The following is a 24495-nucleotide window of genomic DNA, read 5'->3' on the forward strand; positions in this document are numbered from 1 at the left end:
TCGTACCTAGTGTTTCTTTTTAGGTTTGTTATTTTTCAAATTCTATATTTATTAAGTTCTGCAGGCTTGTTTGCACAACAAGGGTAAATAATTATATAAACTTTTCTCAATCTAAATAGTGTTTTGGTGGAATTAAAAAATAAGTGTAGTGCAGGTCTATGATGATTTTTAGTGCTACTATCATCTAGTTTTGATTCTGGTTCTGTCTTGGTTAAATCCTAAGTAGTCCTGATTGTGAACTGTTGTAGACCTGTTTTAATTCTGCCGGATCAGTTCGGGGTCTGGTTGAATTGGGGTTTAGTCCTTGTGTCTTGATACCCCCCCACCCCCCCCAATCCCACATGCATACTACCTTAAGCCCCGGGTGTATCAAATGTCTGCCTCTGCCTCTGCTGGGGCCTATAAAAGTCTTAACTGCCTTGATTACTAGGTACTGGGTTTCCTTTCATAATTTTTATTTGTATTCGAACCTTAAAAACATTGAGCTGAAATGTGCATAGTGAATAATGATGCAAATGATTGCGTGTCGTCATCTGTCAGCTACTTGTCTAATAATTAAGACTCACATTTCTTTATAATCTGTCACAGTTTGGGAAATATTCCACGTTTTGAAGATCAGACGTGGTTGTGTTCAGCTGGCAGACAAAAGCTGTGCAGTACAGTAATTGCCTTTGAACTGTAATGCATTAAAAGCTTAACATTTCTTGAAATGCAAGTACAAATACCTCCGACATTATTTGTGAAAGTCAGTTACACGTGAACACTTGATCCCCTTGTTTGTCCTGAGCATTTCTGGACTGGTGAAGTTTCTCCAGACAACCTGCTGATTAGATGAAATTGTAATCTGAGCACTGCAGGTTTTATTTGATTTCTGTCAGCATAATAATAAGATCTAAATAACCAAGTTACTTCTAGGTTACAGTGACCTGCTGTAGGTGTGTTCTCACGTTACTTCATGTGGAAAACCTGACCTTTCTTCATAAATGCAAAAACAAGTTGTTTGTGGGTTGTTATTTTGGAAAGGAAACATGAGCTCCATGTAAATATCAGCCCTGGTTTTGATTATCAAATATTCCAACCAGGAAACCAAATTCCCATGAAACCTGCAGCATGCGTCCTTTGGAGGATATGCAGCATAATTAAGATGTATGGAAACTGCTGCTAAGGGCGTGTGCCTTATTTAATGGTTCAGGAACGAGTTTTAATTTTTGAAACATAGGAGAGAACAGTGACATAACAGTAAGAGAAGAGCACGGCGATATAAACAGTGAAATACGTGAAAAAGAGACCGTGTGTGTGTGAGGAACTGTTGTGGGGGCGTGCACAACTCTATTCAGATCAAAAGCAAACATTTGTGAAGGAGAGAGGATTAAAAAAAAGGGAAAGAAAGCTAAGAACTACAAAAAAGCTGTTTAAAACGTGTTTTAGATGTTTTAGACGAAAGGAGAAAATAATAATTAGAATTTGTGCAATTTTAGGGTCTGTGTGTATACCACACACCCGATATAACTATATATATATATAAGTATGATATAATAATGACAGTACACTTTATACGCTAGAGAGATAAATATGCACAGTGCATAAACACCGGGCTTTTAAGATAACTTAATCTTGTCACCACATGCAGGAGAGGTAGAGTAAAACACAGGCGTTACACTAAATGCATGCAATGTGAAGTTTTTCAGAGTGGGTCAGTCTGTCATTTATAGCTTCTTTTCCGCATATAAAATTAATTATTAATTTATTACGTAACCACAGTAAAACATTTTGTGCACTCAGCCTTTTCACACTGGAGTAAATCGGTGCATCCATGCATGTGCCGTTCATGGGTGAGGCTGCAGGGATGAAGCAAATGTTAGTGTGGTCACTTTATCCCTGCCTCCTTATTTTATCACCATCTTTTTTTTTTCCCGTGGTATTCCTCTCACAGAGGGGAGGGGGACAGAGAAAGGCTTGGTTCTGTTGTCAGATCTGTCAGTCTCGCCACCCCGGCCCCTCCCACCTCAGCAGAGGCATTACATACTGCCGCTGCTGCTCGTGCTCTTAGCAACGGTGCCTCGGCAACAGAGCCACGGCAACAGAGCTCCACGGCAACAGCGTGCCGTGTGTCTCCCCAATGGAGCTGCCATTGGGCGGACCGGTGCTCAGGCACTACACCCAGAGCAGACCGAGACCTCACCGACAGAAACTGAACTATCGTCCCAGCAGACCGCAGGTACTGTGCAGGAGAATCAGGGAGGTTTCTGTAAAAATGGAGAGTGAGAGAAAGGTGTGTGTGTGTGTTTGAGAGAGAGAGGAGGGAAAATGGAAGGGAGGGAGAGAGGAGAGATGGAATAGGGTACAGAGGGGAGAGGCAGGGGGAAGGGAAGGATGGAGGGGGAGTGCTGTAAAAGATGCCTGGTCCCCGGCTTGAATTAGGCAGTGCCATTGTACCGGTCACCGGCTGCTTCAGGAAGCCAATGAAATCTGCCTCTGTGAGAGTGGGCGCTCGTTTTCTTGCTTTCTCTTAAAAAAAAAAGGAAAAAAAGAAGCCATTCAGTTTCTTCATGTGATCGTGTAAAATATGTGTGTGAGCTCATCCGTTTTCCACTGAGCTGATCACGCTGTCACAGAGCTATTAGGCTGCAGACATTCAGTCACTCCCTTGGAGACAAATGGCCTGGGAGACAAAATTCAAGCAATTCCCCTGACAGGATATCATGTAACGGTGACTTCGGCTAAATTTGCCTTCTGGACTCGAGCCTCCCCCGACTTTCATTGCTACTTGTGGGCACAGATGTTAATGTGATCAGGACGATGCGGCTCCCAATTTTGATATCACGTTACCTATATTGGCAAAAATGAGTTATGTTGCTTCCATTCAGCGTTTAAAAAATCCAATGACGACCCCCTCCCACTCCACCCCCCAGCACCCATTGTACGTTACTGAGCAACTGAGTCCAGGGAGGCCCGGATCGTAACATAAATGGATGAGAGAATCAAACCAAAATACACCTATAGAGGCATGAGGAGTGCCAGGAGTGTGTGGGTTTTCAGAAGTGATGGTTATGTAATGTAAAGTTACATGCTGTAAGATGCGAGTTGTTCCTTGTTAGTTTGTGTGATACGTGGTGCAAAATATCTGATTTCTGTGTGTGTGTGTCTGGGGGGTAATTAGGAGACAATAATCGAGAGTGAAAATGAAGTCCTTGAGCTCATGGGGCGTGTGGATGAAGGAGTTGAAGAGTTCTTTACTAAGAGAGTACTGCCTGCTGATACACTGTGAGTATCACGGCACACAAATTAGCCCCTTCATGTTCACCCGTACAAGTGAATAGACCTTAAACTGAGACATACGACTCTTTGTACAGGAAGCTGCAGGATGAGGAATCTATCACAGTGCACGAAGTGGCTCCTGCCAGCTCTGTCCCTTGTCCGGCCCCGACGAAAACCCTCCGGAGGAAGCTGGGTGATTTCTTTACGCTCAAAAAGAGGCGAGGTTTGAAATCAGAGACGAGCCATGAGGGGCGTCCCAAAAAGGCCTCCATCGCTGATCTCATTCGCCCTCTCAGGGAGGTTGCCAGATCCGAGAAAGACAAAGACAAAGACCGAGTAAAGGAGCACGACAAGGAAAATGAAAAGGAGAAAGCAAAAGAGGCTCCCACTGCTGTTTCTGGTGAGCCAGCTGTTCGGGAGACACCTGTTTCTGGCGCTCCGCCGCTGAGGGGCGAAGCAGTGCCTCCCCGCCGAGCTCTCAGAGAGGGGAAGTCCCAGTCTCTCATTTTGCTATCTGGCTCAGCAGCAGCGGGGTCGACCAATGCCAGAAACACAGCAAAGGTGGGTGTTGCTAGAGTTAATGCCTGTTTTTTTAGTCTTTTTCATTAGTGGATAAGAACTGAAAATTGGTTTGCTGCTGCTGCTTTTAGAAACAATTTGAAGGCCAGAATAGCTTTGAACAGAAGCTCCATCTCATGCTTCAGCGTATTGGAGTTTCCAAACCCCTGCCAGGAGAGACACAGGTTTGCACATCTGCATGTCTGAATGTTGTTATGGATATCTCAGAGGCCTTAAAAAGTACTAAATGCTCCTTTTTTATGTAGGATCAAGAAGGAGAGATGAAAAAGGCCGAGTCTGAAGGTATGTGCCTTTATCTGTGATACGTTTAATAGTCTTCTCAGCTCCAGCGTAGTATTAATGAGGCTAAATTAATCTTTGAAGTCTAGTGATTTGTGTCAAAAGGATAGGCTTCTCGACATGGATCAGTTCTCCAATGAAAAGATTTAGTATCTGAGGGGCTGCGCTGATAAGCCAAGCAAGATGTGGTTCTTTCAGTCTATTATAGGGCCATTAATTCCTGTGGTAAAATGATTTTTGCCCTTCAGGTACCATCATTGACAGTAAACCCGAGCCACCTCCCACTTTCTCAAAACCTCGAACGATGTCTGCATCATCAGGTAAAACGCTGGTTTACGCTCTCATGTGTACAGAGTACAGTAAGTGAACCATTTTCACGTTTATTTTGCTTGCTTTTTAGACACAAGGCATCAGATTCGGGCAAGTGTGTCAGCGCACGAAGGAGCCGGGAAACCCGCTCTGCTTCCAAAGCCGGTTATCAAACCAGGGCCACCCCCCACAACGTCTGGCCGCAACACACCTGAGAACGAGCTGGCCCAAATACAGGAAGCAGAGACACACACGCCCACTAAACTCAGCCCAGCCGCGGCGCCGTCACCTCCGGCCACCACCGCTCCCGCTGCACCGACAATCTCAAACGCGGTCCCCGACTCGACCGACTTTGAAGCTCCCCTTTCGAGTACTGTAACTCCCTCACACGCAGATGTATGCACTGACTCTCCCGCAGCAACCTCCGTCCCCGAAACTACGACCGCACCCACAGAGCCCCCTGCCAACGCATCCGTTACCCCCACCTCCTCAGAGTCTGTTACTCCAAGCCTCGCTGTCACTTCCACTTCAGCAGCAACAGTTGCCGGGCCTTCCATTACCACCTCGGAAACTGTTTCTGCTCCCAGTCACGAAAGCCCTGTTTCCACGGCATCAACAAATCTGTCAGCCAAATCGACTTTGCCAGAGCCAAATGGCGTTCTCTCACTTGATGTTGCTCCTGCTGCTGGTGGTGATGCAGCTATTTCTGTCACCACCAAAGCTTCTGCGCCCTGCACCAGCGACTCAGATGTGCCGCCGGGCTTGTCTACCACCACCATCAGCGAAGCCAGTCATGAACCAGCTTCAGTCACATCCAGTAGCTCTTCAACATTAGTCACTATGACTACATCACCTCCCTCTGACTCAAGTGATGTAATTACAGTAACAATTTCACATGACCCCACCTTTACCGCTTCCTCCACCATGGTCTCTGCTGCCCTTCCTCCTACCACCTCAGCACCTTCTACCACTCCTACAGCTCAACCTCAACCCCAATTATCCACTGACTCCATTAACTCCGCTTCTTCATCTACCGCCATTCACCCAGCCACTACGTCTGTTCCCTCAACCTCTTCTAGTGAAACAAACCCTACAGACACCACTTCCACTGCTACCAGTCTGAACCGAGCAGAAACCACCTCCACCGCTAGTTCGTCAACCTCCGGTGCAATTAGCTCCCCACTCACGACTGGGTCAGAGCCACCTTTTCCCAACAATGTTGACACTAAGCTCACACCAACTATCTCTAGCCCGCCCACTACCGATAACATAAGTTCTGCTGCACCACCCGCTAACGATAGTCCAGGCCAAGATAACGTAATCCAGCTATCTGATGAGAGATCCGGTGTAGGGCCTGCAGAAAAAGGCACTGGTGAGTTTTAAGTTCTGCTTGTGATCTCTGTATGTAGGTGCATGGTGAATGGTGTGTTTTATGATATTGTTTTTCTTTTAGCAGCAGATGGGGAACAAACGAGCAAAGTACTTGAGGCAGACGAGAAGAAGGAAGTGGTTGACAGTCGGAGCCAGAGTGAGAAACCAACCATGGCCCAGAGTGAACCAACAACGAAAGAAGAGCGGGGAGAAAGTGTGAAAGCTGAAGCAGACACACCGGCTGAACCTGCAGCAGTGGAGGATGGTGAGCGCTGCACAGAGGAAGCAGTGATAGTGGGTCAAAAGCAAGAGGAAACTAAACCAGTGAGTGATAAGTAAGGAAAAAAAGAAAATGCTAAACATGGGACCAACTACTGTGACAGAGGAGGGGGCAGGAGAGGCCACAGTAAAGGGTGAAGCAGAGGGAGGGGAATGATGATCCATGGCACTTCCTACAGGGACCACCACATCACAGCAGCACACCACAAAGGGTGGGCCACTGGACCAAAGAACTGAGATCCCCTCGGTGTGACGTAATCAACAAATCCAGCAGTGTCTTTGTCCTTTTTTAACTTATGTTCGAGGTTTTGCATTGCACGTGTGATTATGTACCATAAGACAATTATTGTGGTAAAAAAAAATACACAATGTTTACAATAGATGGATAAGAGACATAGTTATGACTATTAAATGGAGTATTGAAGTGACTGTGTGAAATCCTTACTTTGAGCAACTTCATCTCAGCTTTTTGTGGAGGTTTTTCCCAATAATCTACAATAATCCTCAGCCTCGATTATGGCCACACACACTGACAGATTTTAATTTGATCATAAAAGAGCAACTTTCATCTGCAGAGAATGAAAGTTTGATAATGTTGTTATTTTTATTAAAGTCAAATGCCTTTAACTTTAGCAAATTTATTTGTAAAAGAGTTGTTATTAAAGATAAATAGTAATGTATAAAAGCCTAATTAAACACATTTCATAGCTGGGTCTTAGTGAAACTGGTCTTCTACTTATCATCTTTCAATAAACAACTCTGGTATACAGAGTTGTCATACATCTGAAAACTCAGTCATACAGATGAAATAGTATTTTTCCTTTTCATTTCTATGAGGCAGACATTTCCAAGAGTTTCCTTTTTTTCATCGGACTACATTTAACCACTGAACATCTGTGCGAGTTGTGTATTATCAGGAAAGGTGTCACCTTTTGCATGTCAGCTAACTTACATAACAAATTTCATCTCTCGGTTTCGTGCTACCGATTTTGCACATGTATACAATGGCTGAGGACGTTTGTTTTTTTTAAACATATGAGTGCCGGTATGCAGAAACTGCGTGATGAAAGGCCTGGAGGGTGAAAGGAAACAGTTTAAACACAAAGAGTCTTACTTTAGGTGCACGTGATATGCAAGTTCAATATGGAGGGTTAATACAAGAGTTAATACAAAGTAGAAATGAAAGGCATTTGTTGTAATTTAGAGGCGTTTCTCATTTGACTTGACTGTGCAGAGCTTGTGATTGTGGATTTCTTTTTGCATCAGATCCAGATCCCTGGTAACCCAAGGGGTTCTGTCTATATTACCCCCCTCAAGCAACAAGGGGGGATATTTGCTGGGCCTGTGGTCTTCCCCTTGTCCTGCTTGGCAGATCAATATTCAACATCCTCTGTCCAGTATATCCACAATCCCTCCTCTGCACATGTCCAAACTGTCTTCAGCCTTGCCTCTCAAACCTGACCTCTCCCCCTGACATACCAATTTTTAACCTTGATATAAGATTAAATGAAAATGTGAAGTGAAAATCTGAACATCTTTTTTTGTTAGTGCCACTGTCTCCACACTATATGTCAAAACAGGTCTCACTATCATCCTGTAAACATTCCCTTTCACTTTTGCGGCTATCCTTCTGTCACAAATAGACCCCATCTCCACCTTGTCCCTCCTGCTTGAACTCTCTTTTTCACCTCCCTCGTGCATTGTTAGTTGACCCCAGGTATTAAGACTCATCCACTGTCACTACCTCTGCTCCTTACAGCTTCATTGTTAAATCTTTCTCTCATCCATTCACAGCTATTCTGTCTCGCATCTACCAACTTTTATTCCTTTTCTCTCTAAAGCATAGGTGTCAAACTCTGGCCCGCGGGCCAAATTTGGCCCGCAGCCTAATTACATTTGGCCCGCGAAGCCATACCAAATTATTATTAGAGCTGGCCTACTGGTATTATACAGCTAATATATATATTGTTTAGTATTAAGCTTTGCTTGTTCCATATTCAGTTTTTCAGAAAAACCTGTTTGAGTCCATAAGAAGAGATTCATTCTTAAATCTGGAGGAAGATTTGTTTTTCAATAAATATTAATGTTAGCCCGCGAACTTGTTCCAGTTTTTAATTCTGGCCCACTGTGTATTTGAGTTTGACACCCCTGCTCTAAAGGATACCTCCACCTGCTCTCTTTCACCTGGTCCCTAATCTCACAACAGATCACAGTGTCATCTGCAGACATCGCAGTCCATCATAGCCTGACCTCGTCTGTATTCTTGGCTGGAGGGGCTCAGAGTATACTCCTGATGAAATCTCATCCCCACCTTGAACCCATCTGTCTTTGTCCTGCACCACCCACACATACTTCCGACTCGTGCCTTTCGTATGCAATAGAAAAAATCCAAAATAAAATCCAAAATAAAAAAGTTGATCTAAAACAAAATATATATAATCTATTATTATTATATATATTATATATTAAATTTTTAACAATATATATATATATATATATAATATATATATAACTATATATATATATTAAACATATATATATATATAATATATATATATATATATATATTATTTTTTAAAATGTAAAACAGGTCGTTTTTGGTTAATTTACACTTCAATTTTCACTGACACACCCTTTGATAGTTCGCTACATATCAAATACGAAGTAACGTCTCAGATCCAGACCAGCAGGGGTCGCTGGCGAAGAGTCTCCCCCACCACAAAGCCGCACTTCACCCGGAAGAGGAGCGAGGTTAACAACGGCGGAGACATTTGTTGTGGAGGGTCGGCGGCGTTTCTGAAGTAATTCATATAATCCAATAAATAACCAGCTCCTAGCGGAGGTGCTTTCTTTCCGGCGGGTTTAGTGTCGCTGAGCATACGCTAAAGATGTCGGTCCCGCCTCCCAGCCGCTCGTCCACCGGCTGGCCGCGCAGCTCTCCCGTCCAGTTTGGGAACAAATACGGGCCCGCGAAGCCGCTCACACTGGAGAGGACCATCAACCTGTAAGTCCGTGTGGATCATTCTAAAAGCACCGCACACGTAGCTGGTCTCACTACCGTCGTGGTGCCGTTAATTATCGCACACCGAGGAGTCAGGATGCAGCGCGACCTGCTTGGTTCGGTTAATTGTGATCGCTGCAGGAAGAAGCCACTTAGCGGGTCGATGTCTGTGGTCCTATTAAGGCTTCGTGAGGGTTATTCTGAAAGTAAAACATGGGAAAAACATCTCGGCTGTAACTCTGACATTATAACCTAACTTTGGTGTTTATTTCACCTGAACGTAGTTTAGAAATTTAGGTTTTTAGTTACAGGTGTAACTAATTATTCCCATTATCAGTGTTGGAGACGAGACGTGGTTTAAATGTGATTGCCATAAAGCTGCCTGACAGGTAACTAAGTCACTTAGAATATTAAGAAAATTTACAAAATTACATTCAAATAATATTAAGGAATTTCTAAGAATTTATGAAGGTTAAAAGAAATGTCTCAAATTCACAAGGGCTCTGAAAAAAAGGGCTCTTTGTTTATTAACGTTTGAAATCATCCATCAATCAAGAAAATAACCAATTAGTCAGCTCTAATAAATTAATCTGACATTTTTCTCCAATTACGATGATTTTTTTTCAGAAAATAAATATTTCTAAGAAAAAAAGAAGTTGATAAATACTCCATCACGTTTTTTTTTTAAACATGTTTTTACAAAAAATAAGGGAACAAACAAACTAGGGACTCAATCAGGTTGATTGTGGCAGCTGAAAGCCTGAATTAAGCAGTGAAATGAAATTTTTTGGGGTGGTTTTACTTTTTAAACTTGGATAAAATCTGGGTTTTAACTGTTTAATGAACAAATGTGAACAGCCCTGAATAATTAAATAAAACCAGTTATTTTCTTGAGAAAAACCTTTTTGTTATAGCCATAGATTAAAAAATTCTTTGTGTGTTTTATTATTCTAATGTCTCCCACAACTTTCTGTGTGTGTGTGTGTACCTCGCTGTGGGTATCTCCATTTATGCTGAAATGCCTTCTTGTGTGTTTTCCTGTCAGATACCCCCTCACCAACTACACATTCGGTACCAAGGAGCCGCTGTATGAGAAGGACAGCTCGGTGGCAGCCCGGTTCCAGCGGATGCGGGAAGAGTTTGATAAGATGGGGATGCGGAGGACAGTGGAGGGTGTCCTCATTGTCCATGAACACAGACTGCCTCATGTTTTACTCCTGCAGCTGGGCACAACTTTCTTTAAACTGTGAGTGTCTGATGTTCAGAGCTCTACTGTGTGAACAAACTATGGTAGTTTTTCCTGCACGGGTGCCTCACAGTTTGCTTCTCTGCTGCAGGCCTGGTGGAGAGTTGAACCCTGGGGAAGATGAGGTGGAGGGTCTGAAGCGCCTGATGACTGAGGTAGCTACCAAACTTTGAGCTTAGTGTCATTGTGCTGGCTGTTTTGATTCTGTGTGTATCAACTTCAAATTTGTTGTTAGATCCTTGGACGGCAGGATGGTGTGAAGCAGGACTGGGTGATCGATGATTGTATTGGTAACTGGTGGCGCCCCAACTTTGAGCCTCCACAGGTCAGTACAAAGAAGATGATCAGAAGGATATTTATGATACTTTAACTAGGGATGCATCAAGCCAACCTTTTCCAGATCTGATCCGATACAGATACCTTGGCTTCAGGTATTAGCCTATACTGAGTACAGGGCCATGTAATTCTTACTGTGAGGAAGAAACTTGGAATAAACATTAGGCTCAATTTAAACATTGCTCTACATCCAAGAATATACATACAGTTGTCACAAGTTTGCCAGTGGTACTGCTACACTGTGCAAAGATGAAATGATGAAGAAAGAGGACCACCTCCAAATTCTTCAACTTCACTGCATATCAACAGATGTATGCATTACAATCATTCCACCCTGGAAGAAGGACAGTTCAACAGAATGACTGAAATTAATATTAGATTCATTTTTATATCAGTCATGTTGGATATTGTCACATCTACATCTTGATGTGAACTAATCTGAAGTTTTTGCCCTGCAGTATCCCTATATTCCAGCTCACATCACTAAACCTAAAGAGCATAAGAAGCTGTTCCTGGTCCAGTTGCAGGAAAAAGGTCAGTGTATCTCAAAATTTCTTTGATGCTTAATTAAAATAAGTAAAGACTTAGATGAGTCTCTTTGGTTGTTTCTGAAATCTGTGTTTGATGTTTGTACAGCACTGTTTGCTGTGCCCAAAAACTATAAACTGGTGGCTGCACCGTTGTTTGAACTGTATGACAACGCTCCTGGATATGGACCGATCATTTCCAGTCTACCACAGCTGCTGAGCAGGTAATGTTCAGAACTTTTGCATGCGTTTGGACAGAAAATAGAACTGCAATGTTTTCGAGTGATGCAGGGATTCCTCAGAGCAGAGGGATGTGCTGTGAAATTACATAGCAGGGTTTCTTTCTGGTCGCTGGCAGTGTGCACAAATGCACAAAGTTTGCACTCCGATCAGAGACATTATCAACACAACAGGTGATAAAACATATAACAGCAAAATGGAAGACTTTTCCTGCAAATTAGACAAGAGATTGATGCTGCAGAAGATCATTATGTATTTGAATTCTTGAGGTAATATATTTATTTTACCAATCCGTGCGCTCTAACGGCTGCATTTTTCTTTATGTAACATTGTCTTCCACGCAAAGTGATGTCACATCTGTTTGTGCAAGCTGTGCACAAACAGATGTGACATCAGTGTGATGTGCATATGTCAATTTTTGTAACCTTGCATGTTTGCTATGGGGTGGTTGAAGAGATGAGTGCATGTTTGTGTTAGTTTTTACCGCTTTTGAATCGCAGAAGCTCAGATGTTGCACCAGCTTGAAAAGACTTTCTGGAAAACACTGGGAAAAGGTTTCATCTGCAGCTAAAAACACCCGTGGCCTCAGCGCCAGGATAAATGGCACGGCACTGTTTGTGTACCAAACAACCAATCGGGCGACCATAATGATCCTTTAATGTGTCAGCTGCACATTTGACCTCTCAATCTGTAAGACTTTATGTTGCTTGGTGTGTTTAGTTATGATAGTCTTCTATACCATAATAAATAAGGCTTCAAAGTGCCTATAGTTTATATAACATGGTAAACGGAGCTGAATATTCTCAGTGATAAATGGCCTACAAATGTAACCCATCGATTTTCAAATCTGTGTCCCAATGGCTGGAATTTCCATTTGGTAAAAGGCACGAGTATAAACTTTTATGCATCACTAACTTGACACAAATTCCAGTGACAAAGCGATGCACACAGTTTGTGCTGCTGCAACCTTACAGAGGAGCTTCATTAGCTTGTGTTGATGAGGTATGGCTCAGTGGGTTGAACATATTTTTCTTATAGCTACGTCCCAATTCAGCGGCTGCGCCCTTCAAAGGCCGACCAGAGCTGCTGCTAAATGAGGCGGCTTAGCCTCTCGTGTGCTGCTTCTGTTGCCTAGCAACCATGACACTAACAGGTAGTGATGAGCCCACAGCCGGTGGCACACAATGAAACTTGGGATAAGGTGGGCTATGAGGGATGCGCTCAGCATATCCTTGAAAGCCCGGGAAGAGGACACATTTGTAGGTCACTTTCGAGGGAGCCTTCGGATGTGAACGGCCCTCGGTGTCCTGCTGTGATGTAATCGAGCTGGTCTTTCCCTCAATACATGAAATCATCGCGTTATTAGCTGCATTTTATATTTGCTCTTTGTCTAGTATTAAAATTAGTTTGATCTGAAACATGTGACAAATTGGGGGGGGGGGTTGTGAAGAAATGACGATGGGATTTTAAATCTAAACTGTGAGCATAACTGAGCACGTTAGTTCTAGCCAGGTTAAAAACAGCTACTTCCTTTGTAGTAAACCTTCTGCAATGTACAGATTTGTCCTGGAAAAGATGCTCTTATCATCAAAGTAGCTCTTTGTCAACATGGTTCTAACTGGCATTGATTTTGTAATAATCACTATCTGTTTTTTGTTTTTTTTTTTGTTTTTTTTACAGGTTTAACTTCATCTACAACTAACTCAAATGATCAGAAGTACATGCGGCCGTCTCTGTGAGTGCGTCCCGCAGTGTGGAGAAAAGACTTCGCCTCAGCACCATCTTTCACAAAACAAATGCTTGTCATGTCAGGTATATCTGCAGACCGGAGGGGTGTTTATACTGTTTAAGAAGACTATGAAAATGTCTTCTTTTTTTTTTCTTTGTTTCTTTTTAACCTTAAGAGTTGTTGTAGTCTGCAGGTTTGTATTCCAGTGCGTTAAAAATCTGATTTTATGTCCTCTCAAAGGAGGCCAGTGTTTGATTAAACAAGCTGAAACGTTGAGTTTCCTGTTGTTTTAACCTGTAACAATGCCGTGTTTTCTTTTATTTTCTTTTAATAAAGCAGTCTTTTGAGTACGTTTTTTATAAAGTGCAAAGAGCAGCCGTGTCTGACTGACTTGTTTTTGAAGTTTCAATAATATGCTACATTACATCTGTTGCTGTTCAGAAATACAAATCAAAGACGTTTTGGAGAAGTCAGCAATTTTTGTGATGTAGGCTGAATTAAAAACAACCAAAAACTGGTAAAGTGACAGCAGGTGCCATTAAAATCTGGGATCTAATTTGAGGAGGTCAGACAGAAATGTGTGCATCATTGTGGTTACTGTATGGGGAAAATGCTGTGCAGTCAGTGATGCTCTCCTAGGCTTCCCCACAGCCACATCCAGCTCTGGGCACTCATTTGGATTCAGATCAGGTGACTGACTCAGCCAGTCGAGAATGTTTCTCCACCTCTTCCCCTTCAGCTCTTTGGTTTGTGGGTTTTTTGTTTTGTTTTTTTCTTGTTTTTTTTTTTTCTTTTCTTTTTTTCCTTTTCCCGCTCTATTTTCAGGATCATGATCCTGCCGAGTGATGAAATGCCTTCCAGTGCCAGTGCCTGAATTCTAATGTGGCTTAATGCAAATCAATGTATAGAAATCTACATCTGTCTTGTTTCTTCCACCAGCAGTGAGATGATGAGCAATGTCTCCCACTAACAACCTGTTGTAGTGCTTCAAAGATTGAAGGTGGGAAGCTTTGGCTCCCTAAATGCTCATCTTCCCATCAACTATGTTTGCATGAAAGAGTGGCTCTCCAGACTCTTTCATGCCTGTCACATGTGCTCTCATCTGTGAAGAGATCAGAGTCCCAGTGGCAGACCTGCAGTTCTGAAGTGCTTTGGTCTACATTTATCAAGCCAGTCCCACTAAAGGACATCAGGCCCTCATACCATCCTCACGGAGGTCTAGTTCTGATAGTTTAGTAAGGTATATGCACAGGTATCTTCCTAAAAGTCATTATCTGGCTCGTGCTCCTTACACAAACCAGCATATACCAGTCCTGCTGGATTGATGCCCCACTGGGGCTCGTGTGTGTGTGTGTGTTTTTTTTAATAGTGTATTTATTTGATACAAGTGATCAGGATACATGTTTTTCAGGTTGTACTTGACAGAAACTGTGTGTTTGTTCCTTCATTCAGATAATTTCTAATTATTTGCCCACAGCTCAGCTTTCTGATGTTCATGTGGCTGCAGACATGAGTAATCATAATAATATAAATGGATGCCATAAAAAGACAGGAGAGGATGTGCAGGTTATAGAGACATGTTTTATAACACATGCACTTTAAAAAAACAAAAAAAAAAAAAAAAGGAAAATCATTACAATGTATTTTGGGAATACTGTGGATTTTCGACTAGAATTAGACAGCATGAAAAAATCGTAACCACTAAAAAAAGCTTCAAAAACATCTTATACTTAAGGAAATTCCTCACCATAGCTTAAATAAATGGTAAGAGCCAGGAACCACCCACAGTAGTCGATTAATTCGATAACATTTTTATCATGGAAAAACTGACTTTTTGATTTGAGACTTCATTTTCATTATATTTGAAAAATACTGGAAAGTATTGGTCAAGTTTATATTTTGAAAATTAAGTTAGAGTTCTATTCTAATTAACCCAGATCTCAGCCAACAGGTTTTAATTGAACAGAATATTCTTGTCATAGTCAATAAAGGTTTATCCCCACAACCCAGTTTCTTTTTCTAGGGTTTTTAAACTTGTGGCATGTGTTTGAGATTATGGTTAGCACCAAATTATGTAGTCTGCACCAGATCTGCTTTTAAATAGTCTTAAGCGCTTGAAATAACAGGAACCGGACTTATTTTGATTTGTGTAGTTGCTTCACCTCATCAGGTTTCCTCTTGGAGGTGGTCCTAAAAATGGCTGACCATGGCTTTATACAAGTTGTTCAGCAATATCTTTAATATGCTTTCTTACCTGGCTGCTGTAATAGATTTATTACCTAATCCTCCGAAAGCTAAAGAGGTAAAAATATAATAAAGTAAATCCCTGAAATCAGATCCTAAAAGTTCTATTTTGGTGTGAATATTATAGTCATGGTTCAGTTCTGCCTGACAGTCTGCACTCAGGGCCGAACTACAATCGTTAATAACGTCATTTATCCGCGACGCGTAGTGCGAGGCCATGTCCACGCGTGTTTTGAAAGTTCGTGTCAGGTTTCTGTAATGGCCACCACCAAACGACCACAGGACGAGTGCAGCAGCACAGACGAGAAGAAGAAGAAGAAGAAGAAAAAGAGCGAGAAGGAGAGCCGCGAGGAGCCGGCGGAGCTCTGCGCAGCCGTAGAAGACGAGCAGGTGAAGAGAGCCGTCACGGAGGCATGGAGCCGCAAGACTACCTACAGCCACGGTCAGTGAGAGGACCAAAGTTCAGCTTCAGATATTTATCTGCAGCTGTTAATCAGTCTTCAGAAACCTGCAGCTTTGACGCGGCTGTTATAGGTGTTTTACGGGAATTTGTTGGGAGATCTGCTTCAATCGGGAGCAGCAAATTTGGAATAAACCCTCTCTGACGTTTATACAGAGAGCTACGTGATAGTGGACACTGCAATACATAACAGAAACAGTTCCTACTGTAACATTTTTTACTATAACCGGAGTGGGGACCTGCATGCCCTCTCCCCATAGTTGTCAAATCAGTATCTTGTAATACAACAGTACGCCCCCTCTCTTCCTGCTTTCCTGTCTAACATTTGCTATATTAACTAATATAGGCAGAAAACATCCCCCCAAATTAAACTTTAATCGTTGTTCTGAAACTTTGCCCTCACAGATTGTAAAGACCCCCCAGATAGCAAGACGACAGTGAATTGATGTTGATTTTCCATGTTATGGTCAGGGTTGAAATGCAACATTGAAATACTGTGGTAAACCGACGGTCTTGACGTTGTAATAACGTTGATTTACCGTTGTTTTTTTGTCATTGATATTTGATCTATTTGTAGTCGACCAGGTGACAACAACAACGTCGAGAAAATGTCTATTTATAGTTGACCATCATTCCGCGCCGGTCACCATCAAAAAGCCATCGATTTGTAGTTGAGCGTTAAATTGCATTGCAACTGAGCGGGTATAAAGTACCGGAGAAAGTAGATTTATTGTTCTTTTGTTATCAATGACTTTGGTCTAGTTCACCAGCTTTAAAAATCGTGTCGACGTGCAATTTATGTATAGTTGACCGGGAAATTAAAGCAGCGATCACTTGGACTATTCCGAGCCCCCGTGGTCAGTGTAGTATTTTAAGTTTCTCTCTCTCTTCTAAAGCAAATATTGCCACGTTTGTTTTGCCCTTTTCTTAACTTTGTTGTTTACACAGTTTCCTTTGTGTGTGTGTGTGTGTGTGTGTGTGTGTGTGTGTGTGTGTGTGTGTGTAATTATTGTGCAGGCGATCTGGAGTTGGACTGCCAACCGTTCCCTCACTGCATCTTCAGAAACTTCATCAGCAGCCAAGCCTTTGCAGAAAACCTCAAGAAAGAGCTGCTGGAGCTAAACTTCCATGAAAAATCAAACGACCTGTATAAATTTAAACAGGTTTTTTTTTTTTCATTCATCCTCACTCTGATTTATTCCAGTGTCTTATCATTTGTTTTTTATTATTTGTTTTTTATTATTTGTTTTTGTTGTCCCCACACAGTCAGACGACCTGAAGAAAAGAACAGAGCCACATATTGCAGGGCTGAGGTAACGAAATAGTTTGAATTCATTTGTGTTATATGTGTGTGTGAGCTGTCAAATGGGCAGAAAGCTTTCATTTATGAAAATCAGAAGCCTTGATTTTTTTCACATTTTATTATACTCGTCTTCTTGTTGTCATATTATTTAAAAACTATGACTGAACTTCCAGCTCTGAGTTGGAGGGGGCAGAGTTTAAGATGTTAAGATTTTCACTGGGAGTGACCCAGATGGGTCCTGACTATAACAGGATTGGAAACCAAGTTACAGAGGCAAGGCTGAGATGGTTTTGGACATGTGCAAAGAGGAGGGGTAGTGGACGTACTGGACGAAGGATGTTGAATAAAGAACTGCCAGGCAAAAGGAAAGGAGGTAGAACACAGAGGAAGTTCACGACTGTAGCAAAGGAAGACATGCAGAAGGTTGGTGTGACAGAAGAGTGTGTTAAAGTGAGATGGAGGCAGATGAAGATAAAAAAAAATCCAAAAAGGAGAATGGCAAAAGCAAAGAATGACAATGAAGAGGACAAAAACAGAGAAGAAGGCAAAGAAGATGAAGACGAAAAAAGAAGAGGATGAAGGCAAGGAAGTGGATGAAAAGAAAAGGGCGTGCTTAAAGGTGAAACACAAGCAATATCAAATCACAACGTGGCGCATAAAATGTTTTGGTGCCTAAAAAAAAAAAAGTGGCTAAAGGAAAATGGGTGAACTGGACTTGGGTACCCAAGGCTTATTATTTATTTATTAACCTTTATTTAACCAGGAAGATCCCATTGAGATTAAAAACCTCTTTTTCAAGGGAGACCTGGCCAAGATAGGCAGCAGCAGATGTCTCACAGTTACAGAAATTACTGAAACGCAGGCAGCAACAACACACATGCAACAATAAGTGAAAGAATACAAATAAAAAAAAAAATAAAATTCAAATAAAAATAAAAAAGTCAGTTAAAATGACAATCAATCTAATTGAAACAGTTACATGTTATGGACTTGGCCTCAAGGATTCGTAGTTTAGATTTAAAAGCACTTAATAAAATTAATTCGGTCATTTCACGATATAGATTTGAAAATTTGCGATAACGATATAACTGACGATATAATTGATAATAGACAAAATACTTTACAACTCCACAATTTTATTAGTGCAAAAAAAAAAACAACAACATCAATGTATTTTCACTTAAACAAGCAGCTGTTTTTTTTACATTAAAGTTGTATAAAAACGTAACAGCACAAATGCAAATTCCTTGCTGACAGTTTAACCAAAAGGCATTTCCAGTGGAAATTGGCCGACATATCCTCAGCATAACCATGTTTAATATCCACAAAACTTAAAAAGAGCTTATACACATGCAATACGGTAATATATGTTGAAGCACAGTACGTATCACTCCGCGAGGCTCCGGCCTACGGTAGCCGTAATGCTCCAACAATCCATCAAGCGTTGCGGGTTCATATAGCAAAGTTGCACTAAAACATTTGACAGATTTTCGAGCGCCGTGTATCACATAAAATCGTTTTGAGGTCAGTAAACACAACCAGAATTCATACATAAGGCACACGGGATTATAAGGGGCACTGTCGATTTTCAAAAAAATCAAAGGTTTGATTTTAAGTGTGCCGTATTTACCAAAAAACACGGTAATAACGACGGCCCGCTAGCACGCTCAACCAAAAATAGTGTTTTGTTATGTATCTGACGGACGCAAGCTAAACCAGTTCCACACAACTGTCGTTGCAGCATTTTTACAAACCAATTCTGGTTCATCCGTTTCATTCAACGATCCGCTTTCACCCTTGTCTCCAACGCCGCCGTGCCTTTTTCTCTATGTGCGTATGAAAACAAAGGCACTGCGCATGCGCGTTTTACCCATATTCTATCGCGATATTTCATTTTCTTGTCGTTGCCCAACATTATCCCGGTATTACCGTGAACGGTATGGCCCAGCCCTACCCTCAACCTTAATACTGCTCGCTATAAAAATGCATTCGTACGCACAGAGCATCCTGATCGATGGAGGCCTCACCTCGTGTCAGAGGTCTTGTGGAATAAAGGCCTCTGACAGGTCAGAGTTGTGTTTGGTGGCACAAAGCAGATGTGGACAATATTCATCAGGTAGATTTAAGTCACAGATCCTTTTCACAGCTGGTGTTTTGAGCTTCAAAGCAAGAAAATTAATGAGGACTTCATTAAGTGAGCCACCTTCAGGGTCCTGGCATTGTTCATGTTGGCTCGCAGATTTACCGAGACTAAAAGGGGTACTTTTGTATTTGTATCCAGCTCCATATTGATATTGTTGGACTGTTGATGGAAGGATGAGAAACATTCTGAAGTTTATTTATCAGGTCCAGCAGGTGGAGCCAGAGATTACAGATGCCCTCGTAATTGGTATATTACATTTAGTGATGATGACTGAAACGTCTTGCGAATATTTGGATTGTTTGTTAAAGCAGGAAGGTGGTTTATTCTTTAGTTTCTACTACAGAGCTGAGGCTGGCAGTGAACACAAGGCTGTAAGTCATCGGAGCAGAGTAGAACTCGGGGCCAAACTACAAGCCAAAATAGCACAATCCAGTGTAAACCTTTCTTCTTTGAGAAATAACGTGCTGCTTTCTTCTTATAATTATGATAAGCTGTCTACAGTGAATCACTTACATGTGCTGGATACATATTTGTGAGTATATGCGCTTTACCTGCTGAAGAAGTGCAGCACTGGGGAATAAATACAGTAATTACACAGTAACGGCCTCCCTCTGTGGTCATCTATTATTTATGTCTTAACAAAATGTCACAGAGGGCTTTCAGGTAGCTAAACAATCTGTCCGTGTGGTGAGAGTTACAAATTTTAAACGGCGTTTAAAGGTCACGGCCAGGTTTTCACAGTGTGCCCGTTTCTGTACCACTGTCTGTAGGGCAGCACTGTTTGGGCGTTTCCGGTCCTGGCTCGGGGAGGTTCTGGGGGTTGAGCTGGAGCCCACTGTGGATATTTCTTGTGCCAAATATGAATATACAGGTGAGATTAGCTCAGTAGGAAAACTGTTACATTGTGAGTTTCTGTTTTAGTTATTGTCTGTCTGTCTTCTTTCTAGATGTTCTTTTGTGCCACGACGATGAGTTGGAGGGGAGGCGTGTTGCATTCATTTTGTATCTTGTGCCCCCGTGGCAGAGCAGCGACGGGGGAACCCTCGATCTTTACACAACAGACAGTGAGTGTCCCACTGTGTTTGCGTGTGCGCGTGCGTGTATTCTCTTACACAACAGAAGTGTGTATTTCATTTTTGTCGTCAGGTAATTTGCAGCCACAGAGCATAGTGAAGCCACTCGTACCCTCCTGGAACACACTCGTGCTCTTTGAAGTTTCTCCAGTTTCCTTTCACCAAGTAAGAATAAATATTCTTGTTTTTACTATTTCTTTGAAAAGGCTGCGTTTGGAAATTACACTGTTTGGGGTTTCTTTTTTCTTCAGGTGTCTGAAGTTTTGTCGCAGGACAAATGTCGGCTGTCTCTGAGCGGCTGGTTTCACGGACCTTCTCTGGAACGTCCTCCTCGCTACACAGTGGCTCCCGTCCAGAGGAATCCACACTTACCGAGAGATGTGGGTGCTATCTTGTGGGAATATCTCAAAAAATTTCGGAAGAAGAATTTTATACGTTTTGTTTGATAAATATAACATATAATTTGCATGATTCTCAATCAATTTACAGCTGGAGGCATCTGTTAGCTTAGCTCAGCATAAAGACTAAGAGAAACCCATCTGGTGCCAACAGTCATGCCACGTTCAAAGTCCCTTGAATCACCACTTTTTGACTACTCGGATTCTTAGTTTGAAATTCAGCAGGTTGTCTTTGCCATGTTTACATGCCTCCATTGACTGGCATTAACGAGCAGTTGAGCTGGTGTAGCTAGTGGCTTGTGAGTGTACATTATAGTGTTATGAGAGCTCTGTATGCAAATCTAGCTATCTCCAGGCTCCAGTGTAAGCTTTTTTTAATCAGTTGTGAGCATCAGTTGATTTCTTATAATGTCAGATTGTTCCTCTCTTGGACGGCCTCCTTGCCAGCTCATGTGTTTGCTGTTTGTGTTCGTGGCAGGAAACGGTGCTGCTGGAGTGGATCAATCCCATCTATTTGGACATTTCTTATCAAGAGCAGATTCAGGAGAACTTTGAAGACAGCTCTGAAATTCAGCTCAAAGGATTTCTCAAGGTAACTTCTAAAAACTCTTTTCCACCGACGCAGTACTGCAGCTTTTTTATTCAGAACGGTTTCCGGACATTGCACCATAGAAATGCAATTCCCAAAGCTGGAAATTCTTATTCACAGATGATTTGCAGATGAAGCACGCATGTTTTTTTTTTCCACACAGAAAGTACCTCAGCTTTAGCTACACAACACTGAGTAATGAGGTAATTTCTAAGTATCCAGTGTGCACTGCTTTTCAAAAAGGCATCAGAGCAGAGCTGGCACCGGTGTCGTGTCTTTCCCGTGTTCATTTGTTTCTGCTGAGTGATTATGCGTTTGTCTTCAGGAGGAGAAGTTCAACGAGGTGAGTGAAGCACTTCGGCTCTCTCAGATTGAGTGGAAGAAGAGAGGTCCACCCAATAAGAGGTGAGTATTTTTGACTCTTTAAAGTAGCACTCTGTATTTAAGATTGGCTAATAATCTGTGTGCTTTCAGGTGCTATGAAGCAGCTGCTCTGGACTCGCTGCCTCAGTGTGTGAGTGCATGCTGGGAGCTGCTTCATTCAGAAGCGTTCTTCCTGCTCCTCTCCAACTTCACTGGCCTTCGATTGCACTATCTCTGCCCGGCTGACGACGAAGAGAATGGCGATGAAGAGAAGGATAAAAAGCAGCAAGATGATGGAGAAGCCACGGGGTCGTCAAATGAACCATCCTCAGCAGATGTGCGCAGAGAGAAAGGTGTGCATCGCTGTGAGTGCTTTCATTCAGCCGCCGCCGCCGCTGCTGTTCGTGTGTTTTGACCTCTGTGTATTTTCAGAGCCGAGCACCCCTTTGTGCTGTGGGGAAGTACGTCGATGGTCTCATGGCGGCTACACCCTGTTGCACGATGGAGAGGCAGCGCGGGCAGAATATGCGCTGGACCTCGTTTTGCCTTTCGGCTGTGCCGGTGAGTTCACACCCAGGAGAAGAACGAACTGTCGGACACCAGTGTGACTGTACTGAACTTTTAATTCTCTCTCATAGGCTGGCAGTCAGAGTTTGGCGGCTTCACATGTTATGTCGCTAATGAAGAGGATGAGGAGGTGAGTGCTGATTAATGTAACATGTAATCGCACATGTGTGGATGTTGCTTCGACAGTCATCATCATCGCTTTCTTTCTTCACAGCTTTTGACTGTCTACCCAGAGGACAATTCCCTCGCACTCGTCTACAGAGACAAAGAGACTCTCAAGTTTGTCAAACACATCAACCACAAAAGCACCTCCGAGCCTGATGGCAGCTCCACCTGCAGAGAGTTTTATGACTTTTCTTTTGTCTACTATGAATAAATATGTATATAAATACATAAGAGTGTGTGTGTGTGGGGGGGGGCATTTACACTGGCTGATGAACTCCACTCACTCCTCTCACTTGTAAATATACAGTATAGGGATGGAGTCTTGGTTGGATCTAACCACCAATGATGGGCAACATGCTGTGTAATGCCAACCAAAGCTACTTTGACTTGTGTGATGTTACTGACACTTCAGTTTTTTAGTTATTCCAAGAGGGGGGAAAAAAAATTTTTAAATGTGTATTTTTAGGCTTTTTAGTCACTATTGCAATAGGACAGTGGAGAGAGAGGACAGAAAAGCTGGGAAAAAGACACGCACAAAACAACCTTGGTGTACATTTTAACCCAGGCCTCTGTAATAGTCTTATGGTATAGGGGTCACCTTAAAAAGTTACTTATATTATTTGTTAAAGTTGTAGAAATCTGGAAAAGTATGAAAATGGCTCTCCTTGCTTTATTCAGAGCCAGTCCCCAGCATAGCGTATGCACCTGGGCTGCATTCAGGCCTAACAAAACTTGACAAAAATGGGTTTTTTTTAATAGAAAAGCCGTAGTTATGATGGCGCTACTGCGTCTGAAAAGTAATGCCAACTTGTATCTCAAACCTGCATTCTTTCTATTGGTCAGCAGGGGGCGACTCCTCTGCTTCCAAGAAGACTTCAGGTTGTATTCACATTTATGAGAAAAAGACCCTCGCCCCCCCTCACTCTGTGACCTCAGTAAACGCTTTTATGGGCTCAGTTGCTATTTTCACGTCATACAGAATGAAACATGAAGTTCATCTTGTGAATTATGGTCATTATTAGAGTTATAAAGGAGCATAATCCAGCAAGCATACCATGCTAGCTGGCAGGGTATTAACAAGCATACCAACTTCTTAATCACAAGTTGTGATTGTGCAGTAACCCTTATTTTGACAGTTAAATCCACCATGTGCTTGTTTCAAAAATGGTTCAAAAATAAGACGGCGACTGCGAAAATGCTCATCTTGAGGCTTCAGGACGGGAATTCACAAAACCAACACATGGCATCAGAGTGCCTTTATCAATCTTTTATACTGTTTATGTATCCATGCTGTTATACTTGTCAAGCATGCGGGAGCAGTAGTGGACATCCAACATTTAGGCGTGTTACCTTCACCTGACTGGCTAGAGTAAATGTACAAGAATCCAAATTGTAAATTTCCTGACAGAGAATCTTTGGGGGCTGTTCACTTTTGTGTGTTACCTTTTTAATATGGTAGGGTTTAAATAGACTTCTGACACACACAAAAAAATGAGATAAAACATTTATGAAAGCTCGTTGCCCAGCGTTGTGCATTGCTTGAGAAAAACATTTTAAAAACATGACTAAAAATAAACTTTTCACAACATTCTTAGATTAACTGTGTCGATTATGTGGTCTTATCTGATCTTATTATCTGTGGCCTGCCTGTGCCTGGAAGAGGAGTACCACTCTGGTTCCTTAGAACTTGCTAAAAGGGTTATTTTAGATTATTGTTTTTTTTTACCCTAATGATGCCAAAAAAGCCACCATTTATTTACAACACAGGAAATCATTCCTGTACAACTCCTCCATCTAATACACAGTACACACTGCAATAGTTACACCCTTTTGCACATGCTCTACAGTAAAATAACAAATGACAAAGTTTCACAGGTTACAGTTAAATGTCAATCATATATATTTCACCTCTGTAATATTCTTGATATTTATAATTGAGCAATTTTGTATATACTCGTGCTATTTGTAAACTTTGTAATATATTGTATTATTTAATTAGTTTAGTCTGTTACTGTTATTGTCTTGGAGCAACTGTA

General features: G+C 42.0%; 3 protein-coding genes across 4 annotated transcripts; all 3 read left to right on the forward strand.

Moving 5' to 3' along the window:
* The first annotated feature begins 1478 nt into the window (after window positions 1-1478).
* On the forward strand, window positions 1479-6503 carry LOC102291487 (mucin-5AC). 2 transcript variants are annotated; one of them, XM_005915223.3, is made up of 8 exons: window positions 1479-2218; window positions 3161-3264; window positions 3354-3819; window positions 3909-4001; window positions 4083-4119; window positions 4365-4436; window positions 4517-5797; window positions 5882-6503. In XM_005915223.3, exons 1-8 carry the CDS (start codon window positions 2120-2122, stop codon window positions 6133-6135), a joined length of 2406 nt encoding a protein of 801 aa, XP_005915285.1. In that variant the 5' UTR covers window positions 1479-2119; the 3' UTR covers window positions 6136-6503. The 2 variants fall into 2 exon arrangements, with proteins under 2 accessions (XP_005915285.1, XP_005915284.1); XM_005915222.3 differs by having other exon boundaries at window positions 1481-2218; window positions 5879-6503.
* A 2277-nt stretch (window positions 6504-8780) lies between these two features.
* On the forward strand, window positions 8781-13529 carry nudt21 (nudix hydrolase 21). The gene is made up of 7 exons (XM_042213535.1): window positions 8781-9079; window positions 10122-10322; window positions 10414-10477; window positions 10558-10647; window positions 11117-11192; window positions 11295-11409; window positions 13106-13529. Exons 1-7 carry the CDS (start codon window positions 8964-8966, stop codon window positions 13125-13127), a joined length of 684 nt encoding a protein of 227 aa, XP_042069469.1. The 5' UTR covers window positions 8781-8963; the 3' UTR covers window positions 13128-13529.
* A 2000-nt stretch (window positions 13530-15529) lies between these two features.
* Window positions 15530-24495, forward strand: ogfod1 (2-oxoglutarate and iron-dependent oxygenase domain containing 1). The gene is made up of 13 exons (XM_005915219.3): window positions 15530-15840; window positions 16876-17021; window positions 17125-17171; window positions 20075-20175; window positions 20252-20368; window positions 20451-20542; window positions 20629-20757; window positions 21254-21367; window positions 21690-21769; window positions 21839-22080; window positions 22160-22288; window positions 22366-22424; window positions 22509-24495. Exons 1-13 carry the CDS (start codon window positions 15657-15659, stop codon window positions 22668-22670), a joined length of 1602 nt encoding a protein of 533 aa, XP_005915281.2. The 5' UTR covers window positions 15530-15656; the 3' UTR covers window positions 22671-24495.

The sequence above is a fragment of the Haplochromis burtoni genome, unplaced genomic scaffold, assembly GCF_018398535.1.
Source record: "Haplochromis burtoni strain Fernald_Lab_line unplaced genomic scaffold, NCSU_Asbu1 Contig_11, whole genome shotgun sequence".
NCBI classification, from domain to species: domain Eukaryota; kingdom Metazoa; phylum Chordata; class Actinopteri; order Cichliformes; family Cichlidae; genus Haplochromis; species Haplochromis burtoni.

What these genes read in the sequence shown, in the direction of transcription:
- LOC102291487 (XM_005915222.3), top strand. Translation starts at nt 2,120, where the DNA reads ATGGAGCTGCCATTGGGCGGACCGGTGCTCAGGCACTACACCCAGAGC. An exon ending in ATCGTCCCAGCAGACCGCAG is followed by an intron (nt 2,219 to 3,160) that starts GTACTGTGCAGG and finishes GGGGGTAATTAG; the next exon opens with GAGACAATAATCGAGAGTGA. An exon ending in CCCTGCCAGGAGAGACACAG is followed by an intron (nt 4,002 to 4,082) that starts GTTTGCACATCT and finishes TTTTTTATGTAG; the next exon opens with GATCAAGAAGGAGAGATGAA.
- nudt21 (XM_042213535.1), top strand. Translation starts at nt 8,964, where the DNA reads ATGTCGGTCCCGCCTCCCAGCCGCTCGTCCACCGGCTGGCCGCGCAGC. An exon ending in TGAAGCGCCTGATGACTGAG is followed by an intron (nt 10,478 to 10,557) that starts GTAGCTACCAAA and finishes ATTTGTTGTTAG; the next exon opens with ATCCTTGGACGGCAGGATGG. An exon ending in CTACCACAGCTGCTGAGCAG is followed by an intron (nt 11,410 to 13,105) that starts GTAATGTTCAGA and finishes TTTTTTTTACAG; the next exon opens with GTTTAACTTCATCTACAACT.
- ogfod1 (XM_005915219.3), top strand. Translation starts at nt 15,657, where the DNA reads ATGGCCACCACCAAACGACCACAGGACGAGTGCAGCAGCACAGACGAG. An exon ending in AGCTCAAAGGATTTCTCAAG is followed by an intron (nt 21,368 to 21,689) that starts GTAACTTCTAAA and finishes GTTTGTCTTCAG; the next exon opens with GAGGAGAAGTTCAACGAGGT. An exon ending in CTAATGAAGAGGATGAGGAG is followed by an intron (nt 22,425 to 22,508) that starts GTGAGTGCTGAT and finishes CTTTCTTCACAG; the next exon opens with CTTTTGACTGTCTACCCAGA.